At 47.1% G+C, this 17,693-nt stretch overlaps 1 protein-coding gene across 1 annotated transcript; it reads left to right on the forward strand.

The window, feature by feature from the left end:
• Window positions 1-298: 298 nt before the first annotated feature.
• LOC144175287 (uncharacterized) lies at window positions 299-15,523 on the forward strand. Its single transcript, XM_077704374.1, has 3 exons — window positions 299-1,001; window positions 4,255-4,534; window positions 15,262-15,523. Exons 1-3 carry the CDS (start codon window positions 299-301, stop codon window positions 15,422-15,424), a joined length of 1,146 nt encoding a protein of 381 aa, XP_077560500.1. The 3' UTR covers window positions 15,425-15,523.
• Window positions 15,524-17,693: the final 2,170 nt, after the last annotated feature.

The raw sequence follows: 17,693 nt of genomic DNA on the forward strand, positions 1-17,693 counted from the left end.
TGTTTACTAGTTCTAGATGAGTAATTGGCCTATAAATAATGTTCGCTCGGTGTACAGGTCGCTTAAGAACAGAACTCGGTGACACACCGATAAAAATACTTGTTAGTACAGGTCCCCCGTTTTTTTTTCCCCCGAAAAGGTCGACTCTCAAGACGACCGACTGGCTAGGCAGTTTTCGTTCGAAATATTGCGCCGAAGCCTAGCTTGTTTTACGCCGCATTTTATGCCACTGACCTGAAAGGTACACATGCCCTTCGAGAATACCCGGACACATCCCATATTTTTGCCATTCCCAAGGATGGGCCCCAGGGACCTGTTACTGCTGTTCCTAGCCCTGGGATGCTGCTGCCGGGATCTGGCGATGGCGGCTCCTGCCTCCACCGACCACCCCGACACCGCTTCGAGCCACCACGAGCCGAGCCATCAGCCTGCGGCCACCGAGCAAAAGGTCCACGAGAGCTCTCCTGGACCCGAGGTTTCCACCTCTGTACCAACACCTACGACAGCGCTCAATGTGCAGTCGCACGCGCAGGCGAGACTCAGCCCTCAACAGCCACATCACCAGGGGCCGGTGACAACAGACGCGACACCAACGCCGCCACCCGCCGTTACAAATAAACCAACTGAAACACCTCCGAAGCCATCGGAGTCAGCCACTGAGGGCGCTGCTGTCGAGGAACGCCAGCGACGTCCGGGTTATGGTTACCGTAGGCCCTACAGGCCTTACGGTCGACCAGGTTATAGGCCCGGTGGCGGTTACCAGAGACCCGGAGGGTACTACAGACCTGGCTACCCTGGTCGATACCCCGGTCGCTACCCTGGTCGCTATCCTGGTCGCTACCCGTACCGACCGTACTTCCGAGAGGACCTGGTCGAGCCCGAGCTCGAGCCGCTCGGCGAGGACCTCCTGCGGCGCACGTCGAGCCTGGGATACGTGCTGGACGCCTTCGTGCGCGTCATCACACGAGTTCTCCCTCCAAAGAAGCCCGGCTCGCTCAAGGGTGAGTGAGCCCTGTTATCTTACTAATTAGAAAAGCCCTGTTTTGCGAATGTCATTAATTTCAAGTCTGCCTCCCCGAACGCATCGCAATGTGGGTGGAGCTTCGATGACTCGCATGTTAAAACGAAAGCTTTCTTGTTGGACCGATGTCGTTCTGCCAAAAAACTAAAGCATTTCCCCGTAGACCGGTAGATCGACCGAGAAGCTCTGATAAGACCTCTAGATACACGGTACGTGCACGAAACTGGGCTTCCATTGTGTCAACACGGTTACTTGAAAATGGCGAAAAGGGAATGGTTATAGATTAGACAACACACGCATCGATCATGAAGAAGGAGTACAGTACTATACCCGTATATCATAAACCACGTATCGGTATATCTGATTTTGATCGATGCGCTTACTTAGTGCGCGAAAAATCTTCGCGTGGGTTCGTTCTCCGTTTGCGATTTGGGTCTCTGAAGGGATGAGGATCGATAAGACGCACTTTCCGTGAAGGTTGGACGCCCTTTTAGTTTTCACGCTTCTCTCAAATTCCTTTAGAAATGGATGGTAGATTTTTCCCAAAGCATCTCGAGAAAACTGGAACGAAACCAAACCAAACCGGAAGTGAAAGCTTAAAGTGTGCGCTTACGCTTATTAAAATGTGTTGAGCAACGAAGTTTGAACAAAACTTTTTGTCGCATATTCAACCTAAAAAGGAGAAGCGTTGTCTAGGCGCGTTGTGTTCTATAGTAGTGGTTCGCAAGACTGCATGCGCGCCGACCCCTTTCGTGTTTACAAAAGCGATGGCGTTCTCGCTTTGAAGGGAATGCGGCAAATGAAATAACGCCGGAGTTCTTAAAACATAGTCGCTCGTCCACTCCTTTTACGCGCGTTTTTTTCTTTTGAGAGGCTAGTTTTATTGTAAAACTGTAGTGTAGTGCAAAAGAGCCAACCTAAGAAACGCGTGTTATACAAAAAAGTCAAACGGGGATGTCATGCGGCAAAGCCAGTTCTTACATCGCCACCAAGGTTTGAGGAAGAGTAGAATGGTAGTGGGTGTCGCAAAACGCTTCAGCGACCCTTTAAAGTCGATGCCACCTCCGTCTAAGAACCACTGTGTTACCAAGTGTGTTACCGCTTTACATTGTTGATACAATGATGGCTAAGAGCGAAAGTATGACTATCTGATATACCTTGCATTTGTACGAAGAATACAAAAAATTACGGAGGCTAAAAGTGCAGACCTGACTTTTTTTTTTACTACCCGTACGTTTTCATTAAACAAGTATGCATGGACTAAATAAATATGCAAGAAGATAATGCCCTGTTGGAGGAGTTCCCTTGTGTTTTTACCCTGTCACCAATTGTAGCTCAAATCAATTGAGTCCCCCCCTTGAAAGCGTTTCATGTGTACTTAATCAATTCGCAAGCCTTTCAACTACCTACGCCTACATTTTTTACCAGTCCTATAGGCGTAACCCTTTCTTATTTTTGTGATGGTTCTGATTAACATTTGACTTCAATCTCGACAATAGGAGGTTACACTTGCACCTGCATATTCATGCATGCGTTCTTGCATCCATTCATGCATGTTCATGCATGCATTTCTTGAAGGCTTATTTTGCAATATAATGCTTTCCTGGGAGATATAGTTCACGGTTTAAAATAATATAGAGCGCTGTAGGACGGGAACAAAGAAAGACAAGTAGAGGGGACGAGCGCTCACTACAAACTAGCCTTTATTTATTAAAAAAAGAGAAACGTCATACCAGCACAGCAGAGGTGCCCCTGCACACACACCATTCAGGCTCACAAACGCAGCCACATGTTATGCAATTTTTCACGGCATACGTCCCGTGACGCTTTTTCTAAATAAACGAGTTTGTAGTGAACACTCCGGGGCTCTCGTCTAATTGTCCTTATTTGTTCTCGTCCTACAGCGCTACATTTTCATTTCGAAAAGGCTGTGAAAAGAAAAATATGTTAACGTTGTTCAATCTGAAAAAAAAAAATAAAACTAGCTTTGATAACTCCCTCTGCTCTATTCGAACCACGAAAGACGTTTTTTTAGCCCACCAAAAAACACGAGATATACTGAAAAACTGAAATTTCGCAATACGTTACGACAGCAGTGACGTAACGAAGGAAAACACTGAGCACACGGCTAATAGTGTATTAACTGCACGTCAGCAATCACGTGTTACAATAGAAGGGGACTAGAGGCCGCCCTATAGAAGCACCGGGGTGTTTCTTGGCAATTGCTTTCGTCGGTGGCCTCTAATCGCCCAAACAAGATTCTGTGACTTCATAGCGACATCGCCCCAACGTGACTGCGGAGTCGCCGCTGTTTCCTCTTTATTCGTTTTCCCTAATATCTCCATTACTTGTCTGAAATGTTGCGATAGCATTGCTTAGCACAAATGTTTAACTACCCTCCCCTCTTGTTTTCTTTTTTCTTCTAAGTTCCCTGTTAGGTGTCGGTTACACAATTGTGTTCTGTACCTTCACGTTTAGTGTATATGTTTAGGGTTTATCTTTATATATCCCTACTTAGCACTATTGTTTAAATCATCTTTTTTCCTTATCCTGCGTGTTTTATATATATAGCATTTTAACCTTCTCTCCTATCCCGCTATTCCTATCACCATGTACTCTTTCCTCCCCATCCCACCTCCCCCACACCAGCAGGCGTTCCGGTGTCCGCCCCTAGGACAGTTTACGCCTGCTGGTGGACGTCCCCTTTTCCCAATTGAACAACAAATACATACATACATACATACATACATACATACATACATACATACATACATACATACATACATACATACCTGCATACAACATACATACATACATACATACATACATACATACATACATACATACATACATACATACATACATACATACATACATACATACATACATACATACATACATACATACATACATACATAACATTGGTATAGCTGTTACCGGGACAAAGTATTTTCAATGAACCAATCTTCGCAGCGTTTAAAGAGCAAAATTTTTTACGAGGGACGATAAAATGGCGACGCTGATAAGCGCTTGTCCGTGTGTTCCTCTCGTCGTCCCTTGAAAAAAATTTTGCTCTTTAAACGTTGTGAATTGAAGGACCAGCGCGCCTAATGGTCCGCCTAAATCAAACTTATATTTCGTCTTCATGGCCCTCTTTAGGACTCATTTCACGCCTTTGTCATGGAAATCAATGACGTGCAACTAAAAGGGGTTGATTTTTGCTAAAACGCTAGGTGGACCGGCGAACAACGGAACCGGAAGCCCCGGTCCTGGCGGCGGTGGCGGCGGCGGCGGCGGCGAGGTGACGTCACCGGGGCCCTCCAACAACGGGGAGGACGGCGGTAACCTGACCGCGACGCCCCCGCAGACGTCGTACAGCAACGACGGAGTCCTGTACCGCGTCAGAAACACTGTCGGCCCACTCCGGTTTCTGGTGGCGCTCGCCGAGGTGCCCACTGATGAAGTCCAAACCCCTGCGAGCAACGCTAACATGGTCTTCGACAAGCAGACGCTGTGAGTTGCCCTCGATACATGATAATGATGATGATGACGAAACTGTTTATTTTGTTATTGAGAAGGACAAAACGTCTGGCCTGCCAAAGCCACGTAGGACTCGAATGGCAGAACCCGGCAGTCACAGAAACGAAAGACAAGAACAAGATCATGGCAAAACAAAAGCAAATAAACGAACAACGAATCCGGGCAATTAAAATTTGCATCAAGATACATGTAAAATACACACAGGGGGTGGAGTTGACGAAGGATGAACAGGAAACGATGTGGGCGGTTGGTTGTACCATCCAAGGAAAACGTTGAGGCGTCGGTGTTGTTGGAAAACGTCAAATGGAGAAGGGACGTAACCGCATTTCCTTTCGATCGGCCTCAGAAGTAGCAGTGCGCGCTCATTTACCTTAGACGATTATTAGCTTTAGAGTGGTGTGAAACAACGAAAAAAATAAACAATAACGTTGTCATTCTTTTCAATACCATTTCTACTTTTGCACGTATACGTTGTTGCTATGTGCATACTGAGAGTGAAATCAAGAGGACTGCTTTAAAAGAGGCCAGGGAAAGGATAGATATAGAGAGGAGGGGAGAAGAAATGAAGGGCTCGCTGTTTATTTTGGTTTTAGTGACGCTGGCGGTGTTAGCCCGGTAAACGCTTGCTCTAAACGTAAGAGGAAACTGCTGTTCTGATGGTGAGGTTCAAATCATCACACGAAAAGTTGCTCTATTTGTTTTTTGGAGGGGGTTTAGGAAGACTTAACGCACCAAAACGTCACGTGTGCTTCGCGTTGCTCCAGTGCTAGGAAATATAGAGCATTTTAGGCTATCCGGGGCTCTGTGACGTGTGGTGGAATTTCGTCGTTAAGGACGTTTTTTTGCTCGTGTTCATGACAAGCAGTCATGCGGCCGGGAGCCGAAACCATGATCACGTGCACAGCCTGGCAGGCACGCTTCTTAAAGTTACTTTGAACCTATCTGCGTATCAAACTTGGTGAATTTCGCCATTTAACTAGTTTTATTTTCGTGCATTTTGATTGACCTGTGGCTCAAAGGCAAAGAGAAGGCGTGGGTGTGTGAATATCAGAAATTTTCGAATAAAGGATTGAATATTCGTTATTCAGTTTTTTTAAAGCAATACAACTGAAGACATTCGAAGGCATTCAAAATTTTCAGCATTCTTCGAAAAGTTCTGAACACTTTTCGAGTATTTGGTTCGACGCAAGGCCCAAATATTATTATATCATTATTTCAAAAATGGCCCCCGCCTTGATACTGCCCGTCTGAGACGTGTTGTCGGTTTGCGTGTTTGCGTGTTTTCCCATTCTGATATTTAAAATCTAGCCTGTCTGTTTTTCTAAAATGCTAGTTTATTTGTAGATATCTACCAATTATCTTTACGACAACTACCAGTGCCAGAGAATCTTCATTTGGCATTTTGATCCTCAAAATATGGTAGCATTCACACTATTTTCACATTTTCATTTTTTCAGCTTTTCGGATTATGCTCCTATAACAAATCATTTTTTTGACCATTCGTGTAAGAATATCTAATATATTAAGGCGTTTTTTTTTTCATAATCTTAAAAACATCTATTCCAGTTATACGTGTCGGGTCGCACTGAGAAGTTATCCTTAAAAAAATTGTATGGTCAATCTACGTACTTTTAGCAAGTAGCCGTCCTCTATAGCCCCGATGCACATTGACAACTGCGTACAAAATTCGATATTCTGATTCGGCCATGTCCCCATTCCATTAGTGCTCGTCTCCGCGGTACCACTGTTCAATTCGTATGCGACTCGGTCTAGAATGAGCACTATACTGGCACGCCCTTACAGAAGGAAGAAAGCTGCCTAATTAATTTGCCTTCTGCAGTGAGCATTTTGTGCCATCCCGGCTTGTCAGCCTGAAGAGGAACTAATCCAGATTCAAGAGCAATAACCCGAACACCAGTTCTAATTTTTACAGCAATGGGAAATCGTTCCGTTTGATCAAAATTTGGTATCGCAATAACGGCTAATTTCAGGCTAGTTCAATCTTGATTTGATCATTACATCTTCCACAAAATTCACAGCAAACAGAAAATTCAAATGAAACTAGTTCCGGTTCACGAGATAAATTTTTGCATTCGCGCGGCATCTATGCGACAAGACGAAGACATAAGATGCCTAAGACAGGCATCCTTGTTTGAAGTTCACAAAAATGAGGCCCTGCGCATTTCCTTTTGCCGTCATTTATCCCCTGGGTCACCTCGTTATCCGCTCGACTAATTGCGAACATATTTAATTATCACTGTGTCAACCTCACGTATGTAAAATAAGCACCAATTACCCGCACACGACGCAGAAACGGGCGAAAATTTCTCGTGATATCTCGCGCGAACAAGCACACGAGCGGCTAGCGGAAGATTCCCTGCTGAAAATGTTGGGGCCGTGTAAGGTCGGTCGGTATTTTAATTAGCGTTGCTATCCTGATTTCTTGCTAGAACTTCATGCGTTGTGTAAAGGAGGAACGGAACGACACTGTTTACACTTGTCCTTGTTTCGTTTTACGACACTCGATTGCGTGACTGAGATTGCGTGACCCGAGGGCCTTTGCGCTCGCTCGTACACAAATAGGGAAAACAAACACGCCCAAGACAAAGCCCGATGAGGACGACCGATCGGAAGTAAAGATAACAAAATAAAAGAGAACGGGACAGTCGAGGGCCTCGCTATTACGGGTCTTATATTAGAAAGCAGAATACACACGCCCCGTATATCTACCTCTGGTTGCCGTGTTCCTGTAGCCGTGCGTTATTTCGTCATGTAGGTTAGGTACTGTGAGGACGGGGATGTCGTCTGGAGACGAAAGCGACACGAGTGACGAGAGTTGCGCAGGAAGGGTGAGGGAGGGGGGAGCGAACGGCGCCGTAGCAAACAGCGGAAATGAATTCACTCACGCGACGAAAGGGACGGACGTAACAGCGTCAAGACACGCACGAACACACACACGCGCGCGCGCAAAGAATAAAGGACCGGAGGTCTGTCGTCGTGCGGCGGATCTCACTCTGTGCTCGCCCTTCACGAGTCGTGTACGACAGCGGCATTAATTCCTCCCAAGTGGATGGCACGCCCAATTGAATGTGGCGTCGCTGGGGGAGGAAAAAGAGTAAGAGAAAAGGTCGGAAATGAAGCGGCGTTATGTGCCGAAGACGTATGGCCTGCCAGACACGCGCAGGGGAAGAAGAGGCACGTTAGGTAACGAGAAGGCGGAGTCGTGTACGAATCGCATCGTGGAAACACGTCGGGAAAAGGAAAATTTGAGGAGGGAGCGAAAGGGGACGGGAGCGCTTCCAAACGCTAGGGGTGTGTTTTGCAGAACCGCAAAGAAAGATGGTTAAAAAGTAAGAAGACGGCTGTTTGGTGAGGCCTCACTTTCTTCTTTTTCGAACCTCTTGACCTAGTTTGGACAGCGAATGGCGCATCAAAAAAAAAAAAAAAAAAAAGAAATTGGCGGAGAAGAGAGATGTTTGCTTAGTGCGGGGGTTAGCTGGAAGATATATTTGCAGCGCGCCCTCCGCCGCCGCCGGAGAGATCCTCGGGATATTAGATTTTGCGTCTTCGGCGGTGGCCGAGGCGGCCGAAGTATCCCTGAGCTCGGCGCAATCAAAGTCGCGAAGCGCGCAGCCCGTCCGGTCTCCGCGGCAGGCCGAGCGGAGGGCGATGTCGTAAGAAGGTGAATGGAGAAACGGAAGGAGAGGGTTGTGCTCCTCCGGCGACAGTTCCTTGCAGCACGAGGACGTGTACGTGAGACTGTATATAGCACGACACACCGATTCTGAACTGGATTACCTTTGTTAACCTCGTTCGCGTCTATCTCGTTTTGCATATAGATTGAAGCGATCGCGAGCGCTATATGCGGGGACTCACTTCCGAAGTTTACGCGTCATAAGCGAATGAGACTACGTTTTACAACCGGGCGAAGCTTTTTTTACAGTTGTACCGTGACGTCTAAAGCTATTCGCGTACCGTCGCTATCCTGCGAAAAGTGAAGACAGCGAGATATTTTATAATAGGGCGTTACAATTTTGTATACGGGCGCGCCTAGAAGCTCTCCAGTAGACGACGGGCTGAACAGGGTGTTCGCAGTAGGCTTTGGAATTGTGTAGATGACATAAGAGAGCGCTACCCTCTTGTTAAGCCTTACTTTCGATTCGGCGTAGCCTCAGTGTGAAAACAGTCTACGTGGGTGTGGAAAAAAAGTAGGGGGGATTTTATGGACACGGTGGAAGTGTTAATAGTTTTCTAAAATAAAACTTGGGTTGCGCATTCGCGTTTGTGACAAGGATGTATGACGCGCTGTATGCAGTGGTTTATTAAGCAAGAATTCTTCTTCTATACCATTTCGCTCTATGAGTAATCTCTACGTAATCTCTACGACCTTTAGTAATGCCTGCGACCTTTGTCCTCTCGAGGGACCGGCAGACTTTGGCCCCTAATGTTCCCCCGAGAATGTGGACGACATCGATCAGAGAGCACTTATAAAGCGATGTCCACATCGAGATTCGCGTGGGCGTCGTACAAGCGGCGCAGCACATAACTATACTGCCTGCCACGTGCCATGCGGCAAAGCAACAGCAGCAGGGGCAGCAGCCTGGAGGCGAAGCCCGACTTCAGGACGAAATTATGTCCTCAGAGATGCGGGGAGCGGCTATACAAGTACGAGTACGGGGTCCGGGGTCACCGAAAAAAAAAAAGAAACAGTGGCGGGCTTGTTTGCCTGCCCTGGTGATCAATCGGGCACCTGCTTCAGCGTGGTACGTCTTCTTTCTCTTTCTCGTTTTCTTTTTTTTTTTTTTCAGTGTAGCAAAAACGTTCCTTCGGTGGCGAGATTTCGTGCGGCCCTTAGTGGTTATGCGGACGTTTTATTTGCCGTCCTCTACGCGGCTTTTCTTTACGTTAGACAGCCGCCGCTACACAGGGGAAAGCAAAAAAAACAAATCGGCGCACGTTATTTTTTCTTTTCTGTTTTTTTTTTAACAGTGATGGTGTTCTCTTAACGCGGGGGAGAAAACTGCAGACAGCACTCATCTTAGATGATTGTCTACGTGTGAGGAATTGTTTGAATAGGGATAATTACTTTAATTTACGTGGAATTACTTGGGAGGATTACTCGTAATTACTTTGAATTGCTTAATATTGTAGAGGAGGAAATGTTGGAGAAACTACGACGCTGGCTGTCTTACGATGTGCGAAAAAAAATGTGTGTGAACGTCAGGAGGACACTACTATTTGTATTGAGTAAAGTTTACTAACCGGTACAATCGACGTTGTGTTTAGTTTTTGTGAGATCGTCGATGCCACTCTACTTTTTTATGTAAATTGAAACTCCGACACAAAGTTTGGCTCAACATTTTATTCATGCATGTTGTTCGATGTTGTTGTATCTTTCGTGGTTAATTGCTCTCATTAAGGCTGTCTTCATAACTGGTTTACGAAGCAACCATTGACATCAGTGCAACTACAGCGCGCGTCTTCGAAATGGTTTTGAGTAATTTCTTCGCAACCTTGGTGCGAATGCGAAGAAGTGCGTGCGGCCGCTCCATGCACATGCAGCACAGGCCTAACTCTTTCTTTTGTTACAGTGGCTGATGCTGATAGTGTAAAAAAATTACCTCGCACTTCCCGAGGGGGAGAGTGTGTAAGTGCGAATGCACGAATGTTGATTGCGCGATTACGGTGGATATCGTGATCTTGGAGTGGAGAGGAGGCGCCCAACACCCGCAGTCACTGAGCGGAGAGAGGAGGAGGAGAGTAGCGTCCGCCCATCTCCCCCCGTTGCTAGGGAAGACGAGGAGGAAGACGAGGAGCGCGCGCACCCGCAGCTGTTGCTATGCGGACGACGGCGGCGGACGATTCAGGCTCGCTTAAGAAGTGCATTCGCACTTAAAATTGCTCTGCATTAAATATGTTCTGCTCATACCCAGAGGACGTTACTGCTAAAACGTGTACTCGTGCAGGAATCGTTTTCACTGCAGTCGTTGACAGACCTATCGAACTCCGGATTAATCGGCATTGTTCGAGTTCTTAATTAAGGCGAAAGGGTAAGGACCCCATTGTCCGAAAAACGGGCGTTATCATTCTTGTAGTTGTTGTTTGGTACAGACAATAACCGACGCAGTACAGAGTGAACAAAAACGCGTCTGAGTTCGTATTGGAATTAAACCCCGGTCTCGCGGGTATCATCCGAGTGAGTTACCACTCCGCTATCTGAGTACGTTTCCAGCGGCCGAGCAACAGTCAGCCTAGTGCGGGCAGCGTGACAGGTGAACGTGAGGGCACGTGAGTATAACAGTGGAGTGCATGCCAGCCACGGAGAACTGATTATAGCGAAGCTGTGGCATGAAGTGTTGTCATGGCAGTCTGCTTGTCGAACTAATTCGTGCCACAAGGAGAAGAAACGAAGGCGAAGAAAGAGACGCAGGCAAGAAGTAACAGTAAAAAAAAAAAAAGCCGTGTCACTTAATGTGAAAGCTGTCAGAAGTGCAGAGCAGTGATTCGCCATAATGGGCTGTAGCGCCATTATCCGCTTACTGCTACCCCCCAATGCGATTCAAATTTTCCGGCTTCGCAGTGCTCGCGCTCCCCCTGACTGAAACTGCGCCAGCGGCAGTTCTGTTCTCTTTGTGCTTGCTTTTCCTCCCGCACGTGCCGGCGTTGCACTGCCACTTTTTTTAGCGTATTATCGCAAAAACCAAACCAACGAGCGTTCCTAACTAAATGAACGTAGGCGCTGTAGGGTAATGTTGTATATTTTGCCTCAAATGTACCTACAGTTTCCTTTGCGCTAAACAACGGGGAGATGTGTGACAAGCGCAAGCGGTTCACCAGTTTCGAACGGTTATGACTATTTAAACCGCTTGGCTTTCGAAGCCTATGGTTTACGCCGTGACGACAGCGGCTACGACGGAACGCCCTGTGGCTCTACTTGGGTCCAGCGAGTGAGCTACGACGACAAGGGGAGCGCGTAAAGAGCTCTGCACTTACAAGTATCGGATGAGTATCTCCAGGGGAAGCCGGAACGCTTTTGCCTTCCAGGCACGTAAGCCGGCTGAAGTGTCCCTAGGAATTTTTTTTCTGGTTGTGTGCGTGACTGGGTCAGTAAAATCATTCTTGTATTGTACGTGAATTTGGCGGAACGACCTGGTGGAGGTTACATCCTTGCGTTTGCTCGTAAACACAGGAAATCAGTAAGCGCTTTTAGTGCAATGAGAACACGCGGTTTCTTTAGGCTGACGCATGCACGAGCGAGAAAGAACAAAACAACTCGCTTCGCCAGCCGCTTTTAGGCTCACGAAGTTACCTGCAACGATGATTTTGCCCGTCCGAGTTATTCCTTAGAATCGCTGTTACCTGTCCCGACCAGTTAATTAGAGCTTTCACAGGTGTTTTACTGCGACACCAATTTGCGATCATTAAAGAAACGATCAATCAGCATGCCAATGAACGTGACTTTAAGGCAGGTAACGAAGACTTGGAAGCAGTAAGCAATTACGTCTATCTTGGGCAAGTAATATGGGCTTATCCCAACCATTAAAAGGAAATTGCCGAAGAATAAGTACGGGGTGGGCTGCTTTTGGTAGGAATTCTGATCTTCTGACTAGTAAGCTTCCTCTGTCACTCAAGAAGCTGGTATTTAACCAATGCGTTCTTAAAGTAATGACGTGCGGGGTAGAATCTTGAAGTCTCGCTTTGCGACTTGAAAGAAAACTTAGATTGGCCCAACTGGCTATGGAATGAAGAATGCTAGGGGTTGAGGGACAGGAAAACAGCTGCGTGAATTAGGGAACACACTCGTGGGGAAGACATTCTAGCTCAAATTAAGTGAAGAAAATGGGCATGGGCGGGTCACGTCATGCGCATGAGGGAACCATCCGGTGGACCATCCGTCAAGAGTAATAGACCGTAAACGCAATCGGTGTCGGTCAAGGACTCGATCGAGGGACGAACTACGAAAGTTTTGCGGGAAAGCGTTGACTCAGCTAGCACTCGATAGACGTGGCTGGACATCTTTGGGAGAGCCCTTCGTCCTGCAGTGATCACAACCAGGCTGATGATGATGATGATGATGATGAATACAACGATGTACACGCGACCAGTTCATGCTGCAGCTGTACACTTCGGTTTTGCGCAGCCGCTTCTAAATGTGGTATATCCTCTACTACAGCGGTGTTCAAAGAGGGGTACGCCAAGGCATTTCAGGGGCCCGCGAAGCTCCACCTGAAACTCTCTCTCCCACCATTATTATTATTGTATTTTTTCCAAACTTTGCTCGCAACGCAAACAAAAACTTCGCCGCTAATCGCCCCTTGTAACGTCGGCTTTTTGCACAACGCGCCAACTGTGCGGAAAAACCAGACACACAAAAGACGAGCTAGGTCAAGGTTTTGGCGACCTTTAGGAGCAAGAGGAAATTGCTTTGGCAATATGACACAGGCCAGCCTAACAGTGAGACACAAAAGACGGGCATTGAACGGGTGTATTGGCGGCATTAGCTGAATGTGCAAATTGTTTGACATTGCGACACCAATCAACCATATTCATAGTAGAGACCACGATCACTTTTGCAAGCCCAAAAGGGGCTCGCTCATGGCTGGGGACCACGTACTGCTGTACAACTTCAAGTGGAAAGTAATGAAGTTGTTTTGGTGACAGCTGATAACACCTCAAATGTAACTGCGCCATTTCTGCTCTTTGCAGGGCAAAGAGGGAATGAACCGTTAGAGCTCGGTCGCGGGAGCGTTCATGACAACAGGATATTTCGGAGCACTGTGGATTAGCAAGCAGCGGCCAGTTCAACAACTTCTGAGCGTAACCTGAATGTTCACACAGAAAAAAAAGGCTCTCCAATTAGGCAGGTTGATTTAACCGGCAGCTAGAACTGATTCGATATTATCTGGTTGAAACTAGGCACGTCGAAAGGCTGCTTCGAACATTGACAACGTCCCCCGTAGGATTGCGAGTATATAGGCTAGGCATAAAAAGCAACAGCGTGGAATCGCGGTGTACGGTCGTGTACGTACAAGAGCAGCCGAAAACGAGGGGTGAGCAGGAAGGGTGGGGAGCCAAGTGGTCGCGAACGAAACCCGCTGGTTATGTAAAATCGATAAGGCGTCGTGACACCCTATCTAGGCGGGCCATCCGTCATTATGTGGCCGAGAACAGATCGCGCATATGGAGCCGTCGGACCCGCTGTCGTCACCGTCTCTGACAATTATGATGAACGCGTGGCGACCGTTATGTGCCTAACGACGGGGAAGACGCAGATTCTTATTGCGGATATATGCAGTCGCCGTCCAAAGCAAGCCTTCTTTTTTCCCCGCCTCGGAATGTTTTTCCCTGGAAAGAGTTGTCGGTGGCGTCTCGTCGGGGATTTGTTGCCTGGCGCCCGTGTCTTCATTCTACCGAAAGTGGTTCCCTGTGCTGTCTGTCAGCGAGGATGGAGGAGGGAAACCTGCTGAAGGGGTGAAAAGCTGAGCCGATATATACATGACAAGCGCTCGCTGTCTGCTGGTGTATTGGGAAAGTCTGTGCTGACGTACGATTGTTGAGAGTTTGTGTGACGCGATTTTTAACGACATGCCAATGTTATTCATTTGTTATGCACTGTTACGCACTGTTATCGAGAGTGGGTGTCTTTTTTTAGCTCGCAAGTCATTACCGATAATCATATGAGCAGTACTTTGCCATACAGTCAGTTTAGCGATCTGTGCAGATTGCTCTGTTTATATCTTTTTAAATTTAAATGGCTGACATTCTGAATATCAGCCTATCAATGCTGATATTTAGCACATATCAATGCTGAATGCTTGGGGCAGTGATCTGAAGAAACTCTTTCTGAGACTTTGAAGGGAGCGGGTAAACAAGAGTTAATGCTAGGGTTACTTATTGGGCATATCCTTATGGCATTTGAGCCTAATTAAGGTCGGTCGTGCGGTCATATTTTTGAAGCGTATACAAAGCAAACAATAAAAGAATTACCCCAGCTTCCCCGACTCAACGTCGCGAATGCTGATCTTAGCAGCGAAGCTGCCTGGCGTTCCTTAATGGCAAGGCTAAGTAAGCTTCATTCAACTTCTCAAAGTGAGCAAATCGATTCCCGCTCGCGGCAATTAATTTTTGTCCTGTTCCACTGCTTGTGCTATCTACAGTAACCTTGCGTTACTTTTGAACTTGGAACACAGCCATGAGGGGGCACCGCTAGCGTTTTTCGTCCTTTCACGACATATTTTTTTTACTTGTTATCGCAAAAATCAGGCAGCCATGTATTTTTAATCAAAAGAACAATGACAATATCCCTTATGTATTGATGTCTTGCCTCAAATATGCTTAATTTCTTCTTTTTGCTCGATAATGTTGACGAGTATAAACATTGCCACCATATTTAGTAGTTTAGAACAGCTTTGTCTATATTAACGTGCTTGGAACTTCTCTCCTCTAGGATATGCCCTGTCTACATCGCTGCGACCGCGTTAGCACATTCCGTCCCGTAAAATCGTCGCTGTTAGAAAGAAAGGATACACTCGCGTACACGACGTGTAATGTCCATTGAAGGACCTTGCGTGGTTCAACGAATCCTTACCCCTCTTTATAACAGGCATTACATGTCACGTGGTCCCTCTCTTCACGTACAGGGCGGTTCCGAGACGTTTTGTCCCAGTGGCGTGCTGACGTTCCACTCGCACAATTCCCAGGCCCCAGCGCAAGGGGACCAAGCCGCCGGGAAACAAGTTGATAGGCGAAGACCCAGGAGATCCGGAGGAGCTCGTGCCCCAGGACGACCCGGACAAGGAATGGGCGGAGTCCGAGGACGACGAACCGGCCACCTTCGAGACGCACCCGCCTGTCTACTTCTGACCGTGGGCGAGGACAAAAGAACGACTCGTCTCTTTCGGATACGTTTCCCGAACATAAAAACGCTGCCGAACGTGCACAACGTCGACTTCACCAAGGAAAAGGCACGAGTTACGACATTCCCAGGCACAATAAATAACCATCCAGGAGTGACTTTACTTCTTTCAGCTGTACCTGCGTTCTGCCGCCGAAGGCAGTTTCTTGCAGCCATCCTCAGAAGATTCATCGTGCTTTTAGCGCGTATAGTTGTTTGGCTGGCAACCTGCGGTTGAAGTCACATGACACGTCACAGCCAATGAGGCGCCGCCGCAATTTTCTCGCCACCACGCGCCGACGTCGTTTTTTCGCTCGATGAGACACCTCTAGTTTTGCGTAAAATTCACGTAGGGTTGCTTTAAAAAAAATAATGAGTAACCCAGGTTAGAAAAGAGCACCGGTGAGAGGTGAGATAAAAGCAGAACAAAAAAAAAAAAAAGAAATCTGCCTCGCGCTGTCGCGAGCGGCTCCAAGCGCAACAAACACAAAACTAAAAAGACATCATATTTCTCGGGATGTAATAAAACTTGGTCGGATAGTGGTTTTGTCCTTGCGTACCGAGTGGGACTGGAACGACCTGTTTTGTGGCTATTATATCAAACATGGTGCAGTCCCGAGAAAGGCTTAATTCATAAGCAGCGCCTCTGTATTAAAATGCAATCCCTAATTATCTGAAATATAACCTGCGGGAAAACTTCGTTTTACGGAACCTGTTGAAGAATGCGAATAATTGTCATTACATTGGAGCCGAGTTGTTGGATCAATTCTGTGTTAATCCGTAGTAGCCCATGTACTGATAGCGGAAGGGAATCTCGAAACGTCCATAACCCCACTGTGAGCCAACCAATCATAAAAAAAACTTCCTGAACGTCTATAAAGTCAGACTCGTCTTAGCCGTCCATTTTCTTACTAGGTATGTGCATTACAACGCTTTTCACTGTAAACATGTCTTGCCGATTGTTCGTCTTGCACGGAGGCTTACGTAAATGCAACAGTCTATCGGTCAACATTTCTTATTCGATTAGCGGGCCGTTACGGAGCGCATATCATTAAACCTTCAGATTTTTTGTGGTTATAAGTACACACTCGTGCGTGTATTGCTTCCTCGCCTGGCCGTCACGGCACAGCTCACGTCTGCTGAACACTTCCACGTTCGCTGCTCGTCAAGCACAATGACAAGATGCATGCAGCATCACCTAACGTGCTGCTCAGGGGATGCCTTAGAGCCGATGCGACCTTGGTATGCAACGCGGCACGTACGCTTTGGCGACACATACTGCTTTCCCGCGGGGCACAGGATGCTGCGTCTCGTCTCCTACCTGCCTTCCTTCACGACGCGGAATGTTTTGGGAAATTGCTCAGCTCCCGTAAGCAACTGTACACTATACATGATATAGACCCCTAAGGGTGTAAATAACTGTTTATAACTAACCCTTACCCCTAGCAAAAAAAAAAAACGCTCTTAATGGTGTTTTGCCTTAAGGGTGTTTTGCCGCTCATAACACCATTACACCATAGAAATAACACAAGAATACACCCCTTTAAAGGGTGTTTTATAGTGCGTTTGCTGGGGTGGTGACGCCCTCTCTTGCGTTGAACCCGATTTAAGCAATTTGCATGCCCCATCTGCCCCAGTTTGGGGCAGTGGCAAAGGTCAACGCGAGCGCAGTGCAATGCCCGCGCCTCGCCCTGGGCTAAAGAGAGAAGGGGGGGGGGGGGGGAGGTAAAGAGAATTTATTATAACCCACATATCAGGGCGCAGCGACTGGTGATAACAGCGCTGCCCTAAGAACAGAAAATTATCCAATCAGTCTGCATGTAACATGGCCATTCTACACACTGCACAAACTTTTTGCCGGTGTCAACAAGCTACTACAAATCAAGTCACACAAAGTTCACCAGTGTTCAAAGAAACAGTTCATAAACTATACTGAACTCAGTGCGGCACTAGAAAAACGCTCAGGATGTTGCTCCTGACCACTATAAAGCGCGTAGACCAACGCAAAAGGAAGGATTCTTCCCCTAGAGCTGCCAACTCATGCTCCAAATGACTCATCAGAATTGTACTCGGTGATCAACGAGGCCCCGGCACCAGGTAAGTATGCCTTTTCTTGCTTCGACCGACCACCCCACCCGAACAACATCGAGAGCTGATATTATAGAAATAAAGCTTAACAAAGTGTACTGTTGGGCGTAAAAGATGCTACAGCACGAAAAAAACACGGACACAGAAAGA

The sequence above is a fragment of the Haemaphysalis longicornis genome, unplaced genomic scaffold, assembly GCF_048455015.1.
Source record: "Haemaphysalis longicornis isolate Haplotype H1 unplaced genomic scaffold, Haemaphysalis longicornis Haplotype H1 scaffold_3, whole genome shotgun sequence".
NCBI lineage: Eukaryota > Metazoa > Arthropoda > Arachnida > Ixodida > Ixodidae > Haemaphysalis > Haemaphysalis longicornis.